The sequence below is a fragment of the Anopheles moucheti genome, chromosome X (genome assembly GCF_943734755.1).
Source record: "Anopheles moucheti chromosome X, idAnoMoucSN_F20_07, whole genome shotgun sequence".
Classification (NCBI taxonomy): domain Eukaryota; kingdom Metazoa; phylum Arthropoda; class Insecta; order Diptera; family Culicidae; genus Anopheles; species Anopheles moucheti.
Genome location: NC_069142.1, coordinates 2,623,623 through 2,644,397, shown reverse-complemented (window position 1 = coordinate 2,644,397; position 20,775 = coordinate 2,623,623). Strand labels below are relative to the sequence as shown.

General features: G+C 43.9%; 3 protein-coding genes across 4 annotated transcripts; 2 read left to right on the top strand and 1 right to left on the bottom strand.

Annotated features, from left to right (window-relative positions):
• The first annotated feature begins 291 nt into the window (after window positions 1-291).
• LOC128306918 (regulator of telomere elongation helicase 1 homolog) lies at window positions 292-4,034 on the top strand. Of its 2 annotated transcripts, none has more exons than XM_053044586.1 (5): window positions 292-341; window positions 450-695; window positions 760-1,611; window positions 1,680-3,513; window positions 3,587-4,034. In XM_053044586.1, the coding sequence occupies exons 2-5, from the start codon at window positions 498-500 to the stop codon at window positions 3,679-3,681; spliced, it is 2,979 nt and encodes a 992-aa protein (XP_052900546.1). In that variant the 5' UTR covers window positions 292-341; window positions 450-497; the 3' UTR covers window positions 3,682-4,034. The 2 variants fall into 2 exon arrangements, with proteins under 2 accessions (XP_052900546.1, XP_052900545.1); XM_053044585.1 differs by having other exon boundaries at window positions 751-1,611.
• A 560-nt stretch (window positions 4,035-4,594) lies between these two features.
• On the bottom strand, window positions 4,595-7,665 carry LOC128306970 (T-complex protein 11-like protein 2). Its single transcript, XM_053044656.1, has 3 exons — window positions 7,619-7,665; window positions 6,506-6,573; window positions 4,595-6,429 (listed from the first exon to the last, which is right to left on the bottom strand). Exons 2-3 carry the CDS (start codon window positions 6,520-6,522, stop codon window positions 4,953-4,955), a joined length of 1,494 nt encoding a protein of 497 aa, XP_052900616.1. The 5' UTR covers window positions 6,523-6,573; window positions 7,619-7,665; the 3' UTR covers window positions 4,595-4,952.
• A 2,163-nt stretch (window positions 7,666-9,828) lies between these two features.
• Window positions 9,829-18,646, top strand: LOC128307133 (integrator complex subunit 6). Its single transcript, XM_053044864.1, has 3 exons — window positions 9,829-9,910; window positions 12,836-12,962; window positions 13,095-18,646. The coding sequence occupies exon 3, from the start codon at window positions 13,220-13,222 to the stop codon at window positions 17,666-17,668; it is 4,449 nt and encodes a 1,482-aa protein (XP_052900824.1). The 5' UTR covers window positions 9,829-9,910; window positions 12,836-12,962; window positions 13,095-13,219; the 3' UTR covers window positions 17,669-18,646.
• The last annotated feature ends 2,129 nt before the right edge of the window (window positions 18,647-20,775 follow it).

Genomic DNA, 20,775 nt, shown 5'->3' with positions numbered 1-20,775 from the left:
TTCAACAATTATTTCTGAAATTCTAGATAATAAAACCAAACAACTGTATTCATCTTGGTCAAAACTGGGCCTGCGACAATCGTATTCGGCTCCATGTAAAAATAAGAATTGCTACGAGAAAACTGAAGAATGCTGTATTTTAGCTTTGTAATTTGTGGAAGTAAAGAAAATCGTATTATTTATAAACTCTTCATACCAATATATTGGCTTTACCTTGGTGGGTTCCGTTCAAGCGGGGAATATATTCCTGTCTCAACAATATTCAACATGTCGAACTGTCATTAAAAAGGGCGCGATTCGTAAAATAACATTCCTCGTAAAGTTGCGACGACGTATTTTTGGTACGTCGCTTCTTGGACGCTTCTTCAAATTCGCTTAGCAACGTTCGTGATATCAGTGCATGTGTACGCGTAAAGTTCAAACTAAACTAACAGAGGTTTTTTTCAAAGCAATTCTTCCTAGTGTTGTCAGCGTCAAGAAACAGAGTGAAGGAAACCATGCCGGAATATATGATCAACGGCGTTCCGGTGAACTTTCCGTTCGAACCGTACGAACTGCAGAAAAATTACATGGCCAAAGTGATTGAATGCCTGCAGAATAAAACGAATGGCATCTTGGAGTCCCCCACGGGGACTGGTAAAACGCTAAGCCTACTATGCTCTTCTCTGGCATGGTTGGTGTCGGTGAAGTCTAAGGTAAGGTACAGGAAAGTACATGTAGCGTTTGTTTCATTTCTCGCAATATTCACAGCTATCACAGGCCCGTTCGGAAACACTCGATACACTCTATCTGCCAGAGCTAAGCAATATGAAAAACAACAATCTTACCCCGGAACAGGCACATGCATTGCAGGAACAGAACAAGGATGCGAAGGTGAAAATAATCTACGCCTCCCGCACCCACTCTCAGCTGTCCCAGGCAATGCAGGAGCTGAAAAACACTAGCTACCTTATGGTACGTGCTGTGATACTCGGTTCCCGTGATCAGCTGTGCATACACGGTGAAATTTCAAAGCAGGAAAACAATGCCATCAAAACAACAATGTGCCGTGAGGAGGTGAAAACGCGTAAATGCGTTTACTACAACCGCGTAGAGTATGCGAAGGATCGGTCAGACGTTACCTCCGTTCCGGTGCTGGACATTGAAGATCTCGTCACGGTCGGCCGGAAGATGAAAGCATGCCCGTATTATCTATCGAAAGAGTTGGTAGAACAGGCGGACGTCATTTTCATGCCGTACAACTATTTGCTAGATCCTAAAGCACGCAAATCGAACGGACTAACTCTTCAGAACAGTGTCATTATACTGGATGAGGCACACAATGTGGAGAAAATGTGTGAAGAAAACGGTTCGGCACAGATACGGTCGTCGGATCTTGCGGTAGCGATCGAGGACACGTCCACTGTCATTAAGGTGTTTATGGATTCCGGTGGAGCTGCCAGCACAATGGATGCGGAAAAGCAGCTCGACTTTACGCTGGAAGATCTGGTGCTGCTGAAGGAGATTTTGCTTAACTTGGAGAAGGCAGTGGATGACATTTCGGTTATGTTCTCCCAAGGTGGAACCACACATCCAGGCACTTACATATTCGATTTGCTGGAGAAGGCAAACGTAAGTGTTGTAATTCTTTGGCTTTTTAATCTTTTAGGATTAATTGACTTTCTCTGTATATCTCACAGATAAAGTTCGGCAACGTTAATGTGATTTTAAAAGTAGTTAACTCAGTCATCACTCACCTCACTACCACCATGTCAAACAACTTTGTGCGTCGTGGTGCCGGTCTCCAATCGCTGACAGATTTCCTCGAGGTGGTTTACTGTGGTAATGGTCCGGAATACCGGCAGTCTGTCGAAAAATGCTTCCGTGTGCACATAGAGCACGAGGAATCGAAACAATCAACCAAGGGCAACGTCAAACGAGCGGACGGTTGGACTGCAACGAAGCAAAACATCAAAGCACCGGCAAAATCCAACTCCAAAGTGATCAACTTTTGGTGCTTCAATCCCGGGTTCGGCATGAGACAGCTGTTGGATAGCGGTGCACGAAGCATTATACTCACCAGCGGTACGCTAGCACCACTAAAACCACTAATCAGCGAGCTAAACATGCCGGTTACGGTCACTTTGGAGAATCCGCACATTATCGACCGGAGCCAGGTGTATGTGAAGGTAATATCGCATGGCCCGGATCGGATGGAGTTAAACTCGAGCTTCAAGAATCGCTCCAATCCGGAGTACATCGCTTCACTGGGCCGGACGATACTGTCCCTGTGTCCGATCATACCGGGCGGTTTGCTTATCTTCTTCCCATCTTACCCATTGCTGAACAAATGCTCAGAGGACTGGCAAGCGAGCGGAATCTGGGCGCAAATTAATCGCATCAAACCAATTTACACCGAACCGCGCGGCAAAGATTCGTTCCTGACGACGATGTCGGAGTATTATGCGAAGGTGCGTGACCCGGCAGCCCGGGGTTCCATTTTTATGGCCGTATGCCGAGGGAAAGTTTCGGAAGGGTTAGATTTTGCCGACGCAAACGGGCGTGCGGTTATGATCACCGGATTACCTTTTCCACCGATGATGGATGCGCGTGTGATACTTAAGAAGCAATATCTCGATACGAACCGAACGCGCGAAAATGAGCTCATATCCGGAAACGATTGGTACGCACTAGAAGCGTCCCGTGCCGTAAACCAGGCAATCGGGCGCGTTATACGCCACAAACATGATTTCGGTGCGATATTGCTGTGTGATTCACGCTTTCAAAATCCACGCCAAGAGTCGCAGCTATCCGCGTGGATACATGCTCACCTGCGAGAGGGGCGCGGTGCCCCCAACTTCGGCACAGTAGTCGGTGAAATGGCGAGGTTCTTTCGCAACATGGCAAAGTTAGACGTACCTGCACGTGTACGGGAAGTTAGTACGATTAAGGTGGAAGATGATGAAACGGAGAAGCATCATGCTGGGCGCGCGATCGCCCAAAGACCGTGGGAGAATACAGTGCACGAAGAGAAGTTTCGAATAGGTGATTATTTACACGATCCGAAGAATAAGGACCCCTTGACGGCCAATACCGCACAAACACGGTACGACCAGGGAGCTAGCAGCAGCGGACTGGTTACGGTATACAAACGCGAACGGAAAGATGACGGTGAGGTGCTAGCGTCAACCGACGCATTCTCCGAAATGGATCTAGTGATGCGAAAGAAGCGAAAAATAGTGCTTGTACCGCAGAAGTTCTTTAAAAGCGAACCAAACGGAACGGAAAATTTGCCGATCCCAGTGGACGCAGTGGTAAAAGTTGAGGAAGACCAGTCCGAACGACAGGAACCACGAGTAGCACCGGAAAATAGAGTGGATTTCCTGCGCGAGGTGAAATTTTCACTCGACGCAGCGGAATATAAGCTGTTCCTGCAGGCGCTGGTCGTATACAACCGGGACAGTAATTTTTCGGACTTTATTGAGCGCATGGTTTCATGTTTTAAAAATCCATCGTTATTCTATCTGTTAAAGGGTAGGTCAATATTTGTTCATACTTTGATCATTTAATTAAAAGCGACCTAATTTTTGTTTTTGTATTTTTCTAGCGATGCGAAGATTTGTTAAACCAGAACACAAACAACAGTTCGATGCACGGATAGAACAAATAACGCTTCAACCTGGGTTGAAGGCTTTGTTGTGAGTAATAAATTTATATCATCATCAGGGATGTGTTCCTTACTATTAGCTCAGATAATTTCGCAACTTGTTTTGTTTCTTTTGCTGAGAAAACTGGTACAAGAATGCATAGTGTTTCTAGTATTAACAGGTTAACAATTAAGTTCGGTAATATTTTCATTCTTTCTTGGGATGATAAAAAATGTTGATAAAAAAGGACTTTTACGATTTAAATGCCTTAAAATTAATGAAGAATTACTGTTATGCCAATAAGATAGCTGTTGGATCTCGTGAGATTATAAAAACTTGAGCGGCACTCACTGCTTCGGGTCCAGAAGCAGGCACCCTCGATTGTCGTACACAACAATAGTGATTCCATGAAAATAAACTACAAGAAAGACTGGAATGAAAATGTGTTCAAGACGTATATTTATGTCATTACCGTAAAATATAATTGCAAGGCAAAATTATAAAAAGCGTTGGTAATAATGCATGAAAGAACCAATAATTGAAGATTTGAGATCTGGAGAGAAATCCTATTATTAAAAAGTACTGAATCTGGTTATTTGTATATTTTTAACCTACGCTATCTACGCTACTTGCAAATAAGTTAGAACATATTTTCTCCAATTTGTATGAAAAACGTAAACTAATATTTCATTAAAATTTCACAACTTCTTGCATCGAAGGGACGCTACCAGTTATCCATCCAACCAGGTAGTTCATTCCCATTGCCATGGCAACGAGTTCAGTTATGGGAACAATAGAGCCTTCGTCGGTTTCCGGGTTTTTCAATCATAGCAACCATCAAATGCGTGTACATAAAGATTATGTCCGTTTGATTGCATCGTGTCGAAATTGACCGAAACAAAAGTAATTCACCGTATGGTGTTGTTGAAAGAAAGAACCCATTTCCGCATTTCAATGTTAAACGCATCGTTTATTTAATTCATATATAGATCCATTATGATACATTATATCACATCTTGCCCAAGTTGATCTTCAAATAATTAATAATACTTACAAGGAAACGTGTGTTAACTAACCGGCAGTGCGACTAATACACTGCAAATATATATATATATATATGTTTATTGAAATCAATGCTGAGAGAGAGAAAATAATCTAAAGGGGCAAAACGATTCAACTCCTCGTACAATTCACCTCCAAATTCTTCGTTTCCTTTGTTGTTGTTCGTATTCTTACGGTAACGTGTTGTTAACGTGTTAGTTAAGCAATCTTCAATCTCATCATTAAAAAACAATTATTTGGAGTAAAAAAAAAGTAATTAAATAGTTAACATTCCTGCATAGATTTTTGATAAAAGTTGCCGTACACCTCAAAGTTATGTGTAACGATCCGTTTGAAAAGTCCTGCAACCTGTGCCGTTTCCGGACGATAGTCGACGTAGGTGTCAGGGAAAGCCACGTTTTCCTCCTTTTCGGCCATTACCAGTGCCTTCAGATAAATCATCAGCTTACGCCAAAGGAGGCTATACACCGGCATCTTGCTGTCAATGGCTAAAATATTGTTCTGCAGCATGGCTGTCGCGTCATCTTGCTGTTCTTTTGTTAACTGGTCGATGATGCTGACCCGCACCTGCAGCCAGAGATGTTGCAATAATTCCTTAAGTTCGGTTTTTGCAGGATAGTCCGTGCTGATGATGGCCAACTTGGCAGCCAAATCTTGGCGTTGCGGATAGTTGGCAGGTTTACAAAAGAACGTATTAGTCAGCTGCATTACGGTTGCGCACGTACATATGCGCAAGGCCCGCTCCTTCAATTGCACCATGCGCTCATGGTCCAGCTTCAGCAGCTCTGGAATTGGGTACGTTGTGTCCGGCTGAAGAAACTCCTGGTACGCATTGATATAGTAATCCGGCATCTGAACATCGTTCAGCTGGATCGTGCGTGCCTCCTGCCGGACGGACGAACCACCAGCCGCTTCCTCACCTTCGACTGAAGGTTTATCCATCTTAGATGGTTTATTACGCTTCAACCATGCCATGGTATCGGGAAAGTTGCTTTTGCAGATGGACTGCACATCGCCAAATTTCTTGCGCTCGTACTCGACTGAGTAGCGCACGAACTGGGCCCGGGTGTTTGCCAACACAAAGTTGGCCATATCAAGCTTCATATTATCCAGCACCTCCATAATACCGCGGAGCTGTGTGAGTGGTTCGGTTTCGCGCGTCAATGCTGCAACCTCGGCGTCACGCGCAGGAGAGCAAGCCATGGCCATGATTTTGATGATGAACTGTGCGTTGTCTTTCAGCAAGGCACTGCCATGATCATCTGCTAGCTGGCGAATATTATTCTCATCCAGCACGAGCAGAATGGCCTGCAGCGCCCGATCATTGTTGCCGGTCAGCAGCGCTTTAAATGCTTCTTTTATATCCAGCAGCAGGTGGATCACCATCGTGTAGCATGGCGGACTCTGAGAAAGCTCTGCGCGCAACATATTCCAGTACGTATCGCGCATCGTTTTCTGTACCGTGGACATCAACGTATTCGGTTGCGGTGATTTCAACTTAAACTTGTCGTTGATGGCAATTTCGTGCACCAGTGCCATGTCTTCGAGTGAACGTTCCAAATCGGACAGCTGGACAAACTTTTCCGGCTCGTTATCCGTGGCGGGCACCACGAAACCAATCACACGCGCGTTTTCATCGTTGAGGCTAGCGTCTTTCATCAGTTTCGTCAACATATCCATGATCTGCTTCCTGTTGTCCTCCCCGGTAGGAAGGTCCTCCTTTTTCATGCGAGCATCACGTCTAAATGAGATTAGAAAATTTTAACATTATCATTGTGGTCATGCTCGCATCCCATTTAAATACGATTATTGCTTACCCCGTGTTATCCGGCATGTTGTGTTCCAGATAAATGTTCTTCTTCTGAACGTTTGAAGGTTGTCGGTTCTAAAAAATATATATATATATATTTATATATAAATAAAGATTTGCATATTTTGTTATGTTAATTGTTGTAATTGTTATAATAAAAACCAACGATTACGGAGTGGAGCTGTCATTTGAAATTTCCTGTTATCGCAGTATCGAAACTTTATCAATATGTAAGTAAACCACGCAACATGCAAGGATGTCGAAAACACTAAAACTGCATTTATTATTCCATTATATAACTCACAAGTTCCCTATTCGACTTCATCCACACAAACTTTAACTGTGCCTGCAACGATCTGTTACAGCAGTAAGCGCGCCTGCTTCGATTGCTTTGCTTTTTCGGTAGGGGTGTTGCAATTATGAGACCGTTCGAGATTACAACATCGAAAATGATTTATTTTTAAATGTTACATTGTGTGAAACCCTCTGGTGGGAAAAATATTTTCGACAATCTGTGCTTGGAAACCATAACGTAAAGTTATAATATTTATTGGGAAATATTGGATACTTGTTGTACCGAAACGACGCTACGAAGCTGCCAAGTTCAATCGCGTATACATTCATGGGAACGATTTGAGACAATGAAACAACTTCCACTACTGCCCCGTACTTGACGTATTTCCTTAAAAGGAATAAGGGCAAAGAGAATCAAACACTTTTGGATCTTTCCGCTGAGGTACAGCAGGAAAAGGTAGGAATTAAAGATTATCGAACAACTCCAAAAACACTGAAAGCGTTACGTGAAAGCAATTAAAAAATGGATTTTCTACTAATTTTCAAACCATGGCGTGCGTGTCCAGCACCACAAGTGATGCATTTGAAATTATGCGTATTTAGCTGCGCAACACAAAAACAAACAAGTACGAGAGCACTAATTTCGAAGGGCGACAGTGCACAATACAGAAAACATGAACAACTCATTAGCACTGGACGAAAAAGTGTTTTTTTTTAGCTTGGTTAATATCTGAAACAACAAGTTCGATTCCATCGGGAAATGAAAACTCGAGTACGCTATGTCTTTTTGTGCCAAACAAAGAGTCAACAGGAGATTGTTTCTTACCAGCTGTACACTTGGTTTAGCCCACACGAACACACTACACCACAAGACTTCGTCGTTCAAGCGATTGTTTCAAACTAACACTTTGAACGGCTCCGTCGCTGTTTATATAGGAAATCACAGTGGGACAAAAAACGCGGGCTCTCCGGGAACAAAAATTTTGACATTTGACGTATGAAATCCAAAGGTGATTAGAGTCAAAGGTAACGTCAAATAACATATTTTTATTTTATTCATTTCATACCATTTTGTTTCGTACGAATCTCAACCAAAATTGTACATCGGTAATATGTAAAAGGGGTGTCTGAAATATTTACAAGTCCACAAATGCAGAATTAAAACAAAAGAAGATTGTTTACATAAGGTTATGGAAATATAGAGTCTATTGGAGTGGGGCGAAATGGAATGAATTAGAATTTCAACAAAATAACCCACGAAAAGACAATATTCATCCCACTTTTAAAAGTAATTAGAGACATCAAACGGACATCGCAAGAACAAAAGCGTTTCAGGTATTTTTTAATTCTTTGGCGGACTCTCCAAAACCAGAGCCATCAACCGTGTGTTGGACATTATTTCACACACACTCACACACATGTTGGAAATCACTCTTTCTCACTCTCGTAAGCCAATACTCAACTCACGTGGCGAGTGAGTTCTCTGACGGCCGAACGAAACTGTAGAAGATATACAGTAATGGCGTCAGATGTGTTTCTGGAAATATGGAAAACGGAAAAGCATGAACAATGAAGCTATATTGGTTAGAAGGATGCACAGGCAGTTATGTTCTTTCGGACTCGAATCCGTCTTGCCCGAAGCCTGTCCACCATGCGAGCAATATATATATATATATATATATATATATGATGTATATGTGCAAAATGTAATACTTTTACTTTTACAAAATGTAAAACTTGAGTACTTTTCATGGTTTGATATATAACGTTGGACACCTAATTCAATGTTTGATACAGATATCTGATCGAAAAAGCGATGGAAGTATATTTTCATTCAATTCTTTGGATCAAACAATACAGATTACCAATCTAGCTAGAAAGAGAACGGAAATAAGGCAACCAATACTCTTTCGAACCGGAGGTTCTCCCGCACGATCTGTTGACAATTGTGCAATTAATTGCCTAATAACGTCCCAGTCAGACTGCGCGCTCTTAATTTACCCATTCGAGCAGTTTGCTTCGTCAGGCTGCATCATTTGCTCTTGTGTTGTGTAGACAGTTTGATGAACCACCAGAATGCAATAAATAAAACGGTATTGCATAGCATTCATGCTATTAAAATGGTTTTAAAGCATTTCATAACATTTACTGCATGTTGAGTGAAATGGCTAGGACATACGTTGAGAGCTCGAGCGAGGAGAGAGATTGGACAACTAAATTTTCAACGCATGAACTGCCATCATCAGTTGACTGCTTGTTTGTTTCTCAAAGGAGGTTGTAAACAAATATTTTTTTTACTGAAAATGTTCAGCGCCGCTTCACCCTTTTTCGGGTGCTGTGTTTTAATTTCTCCCCACACGATCAAAAAATCAAATAACTTATCGGGCAGCTTCGATCGGGAGCATCTGTATCCGGCACAATAGATACGCAAAGTGAGACAACTGGGCCTGGGAGCTTCAACACGTTGTTGTGCGACTTTCTTATTCTGTACAAGTGGTGTATCTGCGTGTGCTCTCAAATCCTTAGCAGGAGCATTGCAATGCAAAGTGGCTTAGAAGATGATGGCCGGAACCTCCAATTTTCAAAATATAAACAAACAGCCGACCGCCATTTTGCTTAAGCGTTTCGTTTGGCGTTTGAAGCGTGTAACTGTCAAAATCCGGGGCTGAGCGATCTCTCGCCTCGCTCGAGCTCTCAGCGTGTATCCGTGCCATGAGCCATAAGGTCTTTGTGGCTTGCTGATTTTCCATTTATTTACCGCTTAATTAAGCGCTAATCAAAGGAAAATCTACCATTGAGCATGCACCAAGAGTAGAATAAATGTTGTTTATCGTTTTAAAATTATTTTAATAGCATAAATGCTATTCAACATCGTTTTATTTATTATATATATACACAAGCGAATGGTACAGCCTGATGAATAAAACTGCTCGAATGAGTAAATTACGAGCGCGTAGTCTGACTGGGTTTTGCAACCCGTCAGTAAATGGATTCGAGTAGTTGACCGGGCTTCATTTTGACACGTACTGAGGAACGCGTAACTTTGGCGTGTTAAAAGCTGGTAGAAGAGCAATGAGTCGCGAACATCGCACACAATAATATAGCTGAGGAAAACAGGGTAAGTTGATAAGCTGCCAAGAGTAATTGTGCTAATTATCAAACTGCATATATTTTCTGGCAATGATTAATTCATAAGAGCATAGCATAAGCAGAAAGGCAAAAGTTTTCATTGAGATAAAAATGTTCCGACCAAATCCTCCAGAACAGTGTCACGAGAGGAAGGCAATATTTGTTCTCACCTTTAAATCAGGCCTGTGCACGCATACATACGCTCCTGTACAGATGTTGCTGTTACATACACAAATGCCCACAGACACATGTACAGTGAGCGACGAAGAAATTGCTTTGATATACGGAGCGGTGTGTATTTGCGCACTCTACGAATGTTGCAGTTTCACTAGTAATGGAATAACAGCTACCGTTGTGAAACATATCCAATCTGGTTGGTTGGTTTCATGCAATTATTGACAAATCGCTTTGGTGTTTGTGCGAATAAGCGCATTTGAAAGGGTTTACTGTGAAACGATCGTTACTGTTTATTGCGAATAGCTGAGTGATGATTCGGTAGGGCGTTTGTGCCTCTTTTTATCTCAAATGAGTGTAGGCACACGGAGCGCAAAATACGTTTTGAAAGTGTTTATTTTATCTTGAATTACACTAGTAACACCAGTGATAGAATGAAAAGTGAAATATAATATAAAAGTAAGTATTTCCAAAAACAAAGTTCTGTCTTCGCTCCTCTGGTCCCTGTGTCCTAAGCTGTCCTTTTTGGCTTCGTACGCAGCCGCGTTCGGCTACGCACTTTCTCTCTTTCATTTACTCTCTCCCTCTCAGTGCGTTATTACGCATACTTTATCCGGGCGACTGTCTGATTCATCACTTCCGACGTCCGTTTTCGCCCTATTGCAGGGTTATCCTTCATGTAATTCCTAACATCCCCCCGCCTGTGACCAACTGCTTAGCCCGTGGGCTACGAAAGATTTCTAATTCCTCGGATCCGATCTTATTCACGATAACGCGACTGTGCTATCGGTCCAAAGGACACGCCTTCTAATTCCGAGTTAATGCTGGTTTTGTGTATACTACAATATTCGCGCGCCCAACACACAAGCTTGTAGTGCTAGTTTAGGGATCGATAGTGGCTTCAGCGGTACCACCTTCGCTTTCCCACTGACTAGCGTACATTGAGGTTCATCCGTAGAGTCAATTATTCGCAGATACAACGCACAAGCATAGGCGTGCTGACTGGCATCAACGAACACGTGCCACTTGTCGCTGTCGTACATGGACCTCGTTGCATCCGTAAAATACGCACGAGGAAATCAATCCACTCAATCCATCAATCAATAGCGTCTCCAATGGTTCATTGCCTTCGAATTGTTGGAGGTCCAATCCCTCAGCTCAATCCCTCCGTTCTGAAATATCTCTGTCATCTCCACCGATGTCTGACACGGAAACCGTGTCGCTTCATGAATGCTGTGCTCATTGTTGCACTAGCTTATATGCAACAATTGTTTGCCGAAACTGCTTCGATGATCCCTTGGGCCCTTCCATAAGGTTTACTCGCCTGGACCCCATCTCAATCCGCTGGGTGTTACCGGTTCATCGCGTACAAAGTGGCTCCATGTATTCACTGAACATCACAATATCCAACGAATCGTCATCTACACCCCGGATGTGGTGTGGACAAAGTAACTGTTGCTATATTTCGGCAGCTTGCCAACCACCTCCATGTGATCCACCATGCTTAACACTGCTTCGCCGTACTCTTTGATGCTCTCCATCTTGTCGACCTGCGGAGGTGGAATCATGTGTACCTTTGCTATCAGAGTTTTATCAGGTGCACCGGAGACCGTATCTTGACCGAAGCTTCTCGATAACTCGCGGTACCGCTTCCGGCAACATTAAACGACTTCTCACAGCTTCCTATGCAGGACCCTTCAAACACATCTGCGGCCGCAGCAGTTTTTCCCAATTGGGGTTTCCACATCGCCTGGTGGTGTGCTCACAGTGAGATATGAATATCGGCCACTCAGCCGGATTACCTGTGAATGTAGGGAGCTTTTTTGGGACAGTCTTCCTTGTGACCGCTTGCCGAGGAGTTACCTCTGAGTTTTCTTTACTGGTTTTACCCGCGTTCTATCCGGTTGGAAAGAGTTATACTGGGGTGAAACAGTTGAAAACTTTACTTTACCAAACCTTAACAGTACCACACACATGAACTTCAGATGGAATTCCAGCTCCAAACGCCATTTCTCCAAATACTGTCGTTGCTTCAGTATAACCGGCTGACGTGCCACGACATCACTGGCAGGATGATCGTTGAGGTTAGGTACGGCTTTCCTTAGGTGGTTGGCTCCTTTCAGCGTACTCAACTCGTAGGTCCCTTCAAGCGATAAACGCTCTTGCCGCTTCGAGATCGCTGAACGTGATCGCCTACAATTCCACTTTTGCTCGATCGCTTGTCGTGCGAATTGTTCTTTTTGTGCCTTTTCGACGCACCCGTCGCATATCCACGCACACTCTTGCACAGATTCGGGAGGCGCCTATATCCTAACGCATGTAAAGTGCAGCTTCTCGCTACACGCATCGCTCTGTACGTAAAGAGTATCTTCACTTCTAGCCCCGCCTGGCATTCCGTTTTTTCGGACCCATGATTTTTTTTTACAATTTTTCGGCACTTGAAACGCTTTTCTGAAACGCAGTGCTTCAGAAAAGTTGTAATGTATGATACGTTGATGTTTATATTTTAGTCTTTCAACTACAAGTTGATTTAACGGCAATGATGAATAATTTGTCAAATGAATAGAATTGTATGAATGGGAATAGTTCTTTTTTCTTTATTCGAACACTAATTATTAAAGGTGAACCACTCTCTCTCATAATCCGAATCATAATAAGGATCATCCAAATATTGAATGTAACTGATCTATTAGAAACAACTTGAACGTAAATTCTTGTTTTTTTCCTTTCTTCACATTAGAGATGCATAGGTTGTTAATCCTCAAACGAATCAACAATCAACACAATCAATTCGCCGCTCAGCCTACTCAACGACACTGTTAGAAAGGATATCTCTGGATCAACGAAAAGCACGAAACTTAAAAACGGTTCGTTTTACAGAGTATTAGAGCGTTCAGTGCGCTTGTTTAGAAAACGTATAAAATAAAACCAAACTTATCAATCTTCTCTCTTTTCCACGGTACATACACAACCGCACACCAACGCACAAACCTACAAAGAGCTAGGTTCCGAACAGCGCTGTCCGTGGCGTGTCGGTTTTAATGTAGCGGCATGTCGTCCGGGTTGACCCATCATCAAGTTATTGGCTGAGTACAACTGCTGGATAACTGTGCGTGGACTAAACATGACGATTATCGTGTTTCTGGTCGACACCTCCGCTTCCATGTGCCAGCGCGCATTGGTGAATGGTGTGCAAAAGACCTACCTAGACATCGCAAAAGGTGCCGTCGAAACGTTCCTCAAGTTTCGTCAACGGTCGCAGGATTGTATGGGCGATCGGTATATGCTGCTTACGTTCGAAGATCCACCGAACAATGTAAAGGCGGGCTGGAAGGAAAATCATGCCACCTTCATGAACGAGCTAAAGAATTTACAGAGCAACGGACTCACGTCAATGGGCGAAGCGTTGAAGAACGCGTTTGATCTGCTAAACCTGAACCGCATGCAATCCGGCATTGATACTTACGGGCAGGGTCGGTGTCCGTTCTATCTGGAACCGTCCGTAATCATCGTGCTAACGGATGGTGGAAAATATGCGTTCCGTAACGGAGTACACCAAGAGATTATACTTCCACTTCACGCCCAGATGCCGGGCACGAAGCTAACAAAGGAACCGTTTCGTTGGGATCAAAGGCTGTTCTCACTCGTGCTGCGTATGCCGGGAAATCGGGTGGAGGAACGTGTGGACGGTAAAGTGCCACACGACGATTCAATGATCGAGAAAATGTGCGAAGTGACGGGTGGTCGGTCATATAAAATAAAGTCGCACTACGTATTGAATCAGTGTATCGAAAGTTTAGTGCAGAAAGTTCAACCCGGCGTGGTGATACATTTCGATCAGTTGATTTCGAACAACGGTGACAGCAGTACGGCCGATTTACAGTTTCAATCGACGAAGCGTATGATCTATGTGCCGAAGCAGCACCCATCGCAGAAAACGTTCCCGGTGGGGTACTGGCCAATCCCGGAACCGTATTGGCCGGATCCGAAGCTAACGACTCTGCCTCCACGCGATGCACATCCGAAGATAAAGATAATTTCGCCCAGCTGCGATGAACCTCAGGTACTTCGGAACTTTCCGATCGATAAGTATGAACTGGAGGCTAGTCCATTAACGCTGCAGATTTTGTCCAAGAAGGAATCGAACAAGGTATGGCCATTGATCGTGTCGACCGGGATGCAGGGTGAGATGCCGTTCGGATATTTGAAACCAAACAGTACCGTACCGATTGTGCATCTTTACGTACTGCCGTACAACTACCAAATGCTGCTGCCGTTGATCAATGATCTGTTTCACAAATTTAATCTAAATCCGCCGAACGATTGGGTGTACAAATTTACCAACTATGTCAAAACGATCCCGCAATACTATTGTCCATTTTTGCGCCGTGCACTCGCCACCACACCGAATGTGCCCTACCAGCTGGTGCAGTACATACTGCCAGAAAATTTGGACAGTTACCTCTGTCCGGCAGTTGCCAACTACTTGAAGCAGATGAAAAATACGGCCAAGCTGGATCAGGAAAATCTTTGCCTGCGGGTGTTGAAACAGTTGAAGCAACCGAAACCGGCATACCATCAGTTGGAGACGGCAAAACTCAGCGGCAACCAGCAGATGAAGCGCGATATCGTCACGCATCCAATGCTTAAAGATACGTTCACCAAAATGCACATGGAGATTGCGAACTTTGACAGCTACACGATCGTCGTACCGTCCATAATACAGACGGCGGCGACCAAAAATTACCGCAATCCGTACGACATTCCGCGCCGGGACCTGATCGATGAAATAGCACGGATGAGGGAAAACTTTTTCCATCTGCCGACGAGCGGGATCAATGTGTTCACGAAAGATTCCGGCCACTGTTTGCCGATCTCGGACATGGGCAACTATCAGGAGTATTTGAAAAACAAAGAAACGCCACTACGAGAACTCGAACCGACGAATGTCAGGCAGCACATGTTTGGTAATCCGTACAAGAAGGATAAGAACATGGTCATGGTGGACGAGGCGGATCTAAACGATCTAGCACCGATGAAGGCAAGCGGTGTGCCCGGACCGCATCCGAGCAGCCACATGAAAAAGAGCATCGAGCAGAACACGGTGACGCGCATGAGCCGGAAACGAAAAGCGGGCCCAATACGTAAGGATTATGTGTTCAAACGATCTGCGCTGGATATGGCCAGCAGTTCGTCCGGTTCGCTGAGCGGAGATGACGGAAATATGAGTGAACTGCTAACGGATGACGAGAACAGTTCCGAGTTTAGTAGTGGTAGCGACATCGAGGAAGATACCGAAGGATGTTTGGTTATGGCTCTAGACGTACCGGAGGAATCGACCGAAGCGAATGGCATCAGCACGTTGCAAAGTTTCCCACTGCGAGAAAATCTTCTGGATATGGGCAGTTCTGGAGGTTCATTGGAAACTACACGCTCGTCTGCAGAGTCGAGCACCGCGAGCAGTCCGAGCAAGCAATCTGAAAACGTAGGTGTTGTTGGATTTGGTAGCGGATCTATAACACAAAATCCAAATACACCGTGCCGTATGCAGTTGATGACAATTGCTTGTGAGGATGCGGCAACGGTATCGATAGGTGAAGTGAAGTTAATACATTGTGCAGAGTCCCTCGTGATCGATGATACTCATTCCGTCGACGAGAAAGAGCAGCAACGGCCAGATGAAACGGTAACGTTATCTTGGAAAAAGCAAACGCATGAAGAAGCAGATTTAATGCCATCGGTGTGGCCGGAGATACACGTGATAGAGTCAGACGACGGTGCTCAGCAACAACAACGACAGCAAACTCCGGTAAAGAAAGGCTCATTGCAGCATCCTTCGGATAGAAATGTGTCAGAGCAAAGCAGTTATGATGCGGAGCTTATAGATGCAGCAAAGCAGGACAGTATAGAGAAGGTTGAGTCCAACGTACGGCCAGAAGAACAAACTGTGGAACATACCAATAAGGTACGGTTAGATCCAACAGACGGTGGTGTTGGTGGGAAACTGCACATCGAGCTTACTGAACAAAAGGATTGTAAAATAGACCATTCTGATCAATCAGCAGAAGATATTAAACCACTGGGGATGGAAGCAAGTCCCGCTTTGGTGCCGAAAGGTTTGACAACAGAAGAGCAATTGGCGTTGAATGTTCCACAGCGACAGGAAGGCGCGAAGGTGGATGATTATGTAGAAACGAATCACGAGTCGGCTGAAGAAACAAGTGTAAATGAAATGGAGCAAAGTACAAAAGTAAGGATACAACCGGATAATACCGTATTACACTCGAGTACGTTAGCGAAGGAATCCGACCGAGACGAATCAATGTCTGTAGATTATGAGGCTGAGTTGCAACCAACGGGTCAGGACGCAGTTCGCCAAAGTCCTGAGATAAAGCAAGCGCATTCGGCCTTGCAACCGACGGAGCCTGTAAAGTCTGAACCAGTCCGTGATTTAGAGCATAATTTAGGTGAAACACATATTCAGCAACAATCGTCTGCGGCAGAAGAGCATACATCTTGGAAACCTCTGCAGCAACAGCAACTACAATCGCACGAACAGCGACCAACGTCAGCACGTCATCCGTTAGCTTCACAGTGGGGCCACGACACCAACAACGGCATGACGGATGTGATGAAGGCGTCCAAACAGCAACAACAACCGGCTGACCAACGGCAAACACCACGTCATCAGCCGGTATCGCAATGGGGGCTCGATGCTGGTGACATGACAGATGTGATGAAGATTTCCAACATCCTGAAAACATGTCACAACGGCGGCGACACCGATCGCGACAAGGATAGCAATTTCGACGACGGTACGGCGGAACGGTCCCCCACCACCAACAGCAGTACGGCGGCACAGGACGGCACAAAACCGGCACGCCCGGTGGGAGGTTCTGGATCGGAACCGGAACCGGTCATGGTGCTGGCGAACGGGCTGGTATCGACGGCCGTGAACGGTAGCGACAATGCGGTACAGCCAACGCTCAATTGGGATTACAACTTTGCCCTTTACTCATGCGTCGAAGATGAACAAGAGCTGGAACAGATTGAGGAGACGAACCTGAAGACGCGCTCGATCGTGTTCCGTGACATACGGCGACCGGGACGCGATTACACCCAGCTACTGAAGCACCTCGAACTCGTACAGGGTAGTCGTATGACGCAAAAGCACTTCGTGGACATGTGCGTGCATGAGGCGCGTCGGTTCCGGCGCCATCGGATGGTTGAGTGCATACAGGAATGGTGGGCGCAGCATACTGGACGGTCCATACCGGGGGGCGTTAAACGGGGACGCTCGAAACAGGAACCCGGTGGTGCGAATTCCTTCTACATCTATGGTAATAGCGACGGCCTGGAAGACGAGCACGAACACGCTCTGACGCCGGACAATCTGTACCTTGTAAACGATACCGGTGCGACGGTTTACAGCAGTGAGACGTTTCGCAGCACGACCCCACCAGGTGCGGCGTATCTGAACAACAGCATCGGTAGCGCATACGGGACCACCGACTTTAGTCACAATAATCATCACTTTGCCGAGGTGGTGCATGTATCGTACCCAAACACGTAGGACTATTGCTGGCAAACGATCACCTTTTTACCCGATCGTTCGTTTTCTATATTTCAATTTTTGTTTGTTATGTAATTTGCGATACGATAGCTCCCATTACGCAAATTGTAATATTTCAATTTAATATAATACATCGCGGGGCGGTCCGGTGGTGTGTTGATAGTAGCGCCGGTTTTCACACGACAAAACCGGTCCCAAAATCCCATCCGGACCAATCCTCCGTACGCGCAGGACTGACTATCCGTTACAGGTAAATAACGGCAAAGAAAGCCAGAGTTGGCAGGCCTATAGACCTCTTTGAGGTTGTTGTGCCGATATAGAAGAAAATCTTTTGTCTGAACATAATTTACACGTACATGCAAAGTTCTTTTTTATTTTAGAGTTTTCTTTTCGTCTCTTCTAATGATCCAAGTTCATTTCATAACCAATATCGGTCACGGTTTTTCCCTTGCAGTATGGATGTATCTAGTTCTATATCTGTAATTCCAGACCACGAGAGTTGTTATGGGACCGATCATGAAGCAATATAGTGTAAATGTTAAGTTTTTGGTTTGCACCCTCCGACTTACGTACGTCCCTTTGGTTAAGTGTAGTTATTTTATTTTTATTTTTTATTTACCAGTCTAATGATTGTTAAGCTGTATCAAGGGTCCGTAGGAATACGTAAATAACAAATAGACCAGAAACTAATCTATGTCACAATACGCAAATTATGGTTTTATTTCCTTTGGTGTGATGGTAAGGATACTTTCATTCAGATCCTTGAAAAAAAAAGGTATTGAAATACTTGAGAATCTCATAACGAATTTTGTAGGGAATATAGGATTTACGGTCAAACTACCGTGGTAGGAAAATTTCACGTGGAAGTTAATTTCGCGTTTTGCACTAAGTTTGATAAACTTGTTGAATAGCTTGAAGCCCTGTGATTTTTTGGGGATTGATTCTAATTTTGCAGCATTTGGAGAGGAAGTAACGGTTTGGGAATTTTATTGTGTCTAATGTAATTAATAAATATCATGTTGAATTTGTATTTGATGGGTTTGGCTTTACCAACTTTATTTGCAAACACTTAAACTCTAGTAGTGTTCGCCTCGGCGGTTGGAATGATACGAGAGAAGGATCGCTTGCTGCGATCGTTTATTGTGCTGATCTCCTGATCGTTATTGATTCCGAGTGAACTCGGCCCTGTTAGCTATCTCCTATTTCCTATCCTTTTCTAACGAGGCGCCACCTAGTGGACGCTAGCACAACGTCTTGATTGCGAATCCTGGGAATACAGTGATGACCATAAAACGATGCGCCTTAGAGTATCATTATTGCAGGTAGTATGATCATCACACATTCAATAACCCAAAATTAATTTTTACAAAACTAATTTCAAAATTAGATTTGTTCAATCTGTTCTGTTCGATAAAAGTTGTACAACTTATTTTATCTGTACAAAAATACCGATTTCAGAAACAAAAACAATAGCAATAAAAACAAATTTCCCTTCAGATTCACGAATCTTTGAGGATTCCTGAACCTTTTGAGAGCCAAATTGTCGAAACTTGCTTGTACTGACCATTTTGCGGAAGTGGCATTAGCGTTTAAACACGACCAAGTTGTCGTGATCGCTGGTGCAAACTGATTTGTGCAAATAGCCTGAGCGTGTTAACCGGCCTTAATGACTACCACCAACGAGCAAGATCAATTACTAGCTATTATATTTTATCATATTTTTATATTATTTTTCGAACATTTTATAGAGTATGTTCAAGTTAATCGATATATTGTTATTGTTTAAGCATTATTCTGTTTCCTAAACTGTTAATTAGTTTAAGACTGAAAGTACTTTAGAGAATAATTTAGATAAGCTGATAGGTTGTAATTTCAGCCTATATTGTACCACATGTTAACAGTCAACAGCTGCGAGGTATGTCATTCCGACCGGAATTACCATGGAGCATCGTTGTGCTAACACGTTTGCCAGTGTGGCCGTATAGTAGAGAAAAGTTTTGTGGGAAGTTATTTAACACTAGCTCCCTCTAGTGTCTATTCCTCGGAAGCATTACGTGGTTCGTATACGAAAGGCGAAGAAAATTGGTAGCGCCTGCGCTCGTTTCGTTATCAACCAGCGGGCGTGAGACACAGCATTCCTTGCATTTCATGCACTAGAGCGGGATATACAATGGGGCAGGTTGGCTGCTTATCGGGAGAAAAAAAAGGTGATGGCGTACCCATTTTCCAGCCGAAATGTGTGAAACGCAGCCATCAGTCAACAACGAAAACTCGAACAGTGCAGTCACATAGGCCCGCTCGGAAGGCGTTGTTTCTCCAAAGCCATAGAAAGGGGAAGAGGGAAACAAATAAATTTTTGCATACATATATGTATAGAGCGCGAGAGGGAAAGTGAGCAAAGGCGACGAATTCTGCTGGGTGTTTAGTTGATGTGAAAATTTCAGTATCATATGCCTCATGTAACCTTGGGGCTGGTGAAATCGTAAAGCATGTGTCAAGAACGCAATATTCGTAGGCAGGCAAGAATCCGGTCGATGAGGTATCCTGTACATCTTCAGTAGTTGTACAAGCAAGCTTAGTTACAAGGTCTTCCTGTGCACACATTACATATTACTCGGATATCGAGCAGAACCAGCCCATGTGGTCAAAGTGGTACCAAGGTGAGCGTTTTTGTGGAACTTTTAGCGGTAAAGGAAAATATCCCAATGTTGGCTAATGTAGTCTAACTACGTTCCCCTCCTATAATCGGAGCGTTGAATATCCATACCTAAAATAAAGGCACTGCTTTTCGTGATATGCAAGTGCAAAATCATTATCAAAACTGAATTTAACGTACATGTATACATCTTACGCTGGTGGTTGCTAAGCATGGGCCGTGTAAATGTATTTTTGCTTTACAAGAATTTGTCGAACTTCACGTTACATTATTCAGCATTCGCAGGACAATGGATCGATGTCTATCGGCTGGCTGTGAGGTGGGAGCTTTATTAACCGATTGGTCGTTTCTCTTGTTTGCGTGGGCAATGATACCACGTGGATGACATTGTTCTATATTTTATCGATTTTTGCAATGTACCTTAGCTGACCGACGTCATTGCATGGATTTT

Coding starts and splice junctions, on each gene's coding strand:
- LOC128307133 (XM_053044864.1), top strand. CDS start 13,220: ATGACGATTATCGTGTTTCTGGTCGACACCTCCGCTTCCATGTGCCAG.
- LOC128306918 (XM_053044585.1), top strand. CDS start 498: ATGCCGGAATATATGATCAACGGCGTTCCGGTGAACTTTCCGTTCGAA. Junction 1,612..1,679: donor ATTTGCTGGAGAAGGCAAAC/GTAAGTGTTGTA, acceptor TATATCTCACAG/ATAAAGTTCGGCAACGTTAA. Junction 3,514..3,586: donor GTTATTCTATCTGTTAAAGG/GTAGGTCAATAT, acceptor GTATTTTTCTAG/CGATGCGAAGATTTGTTAAA.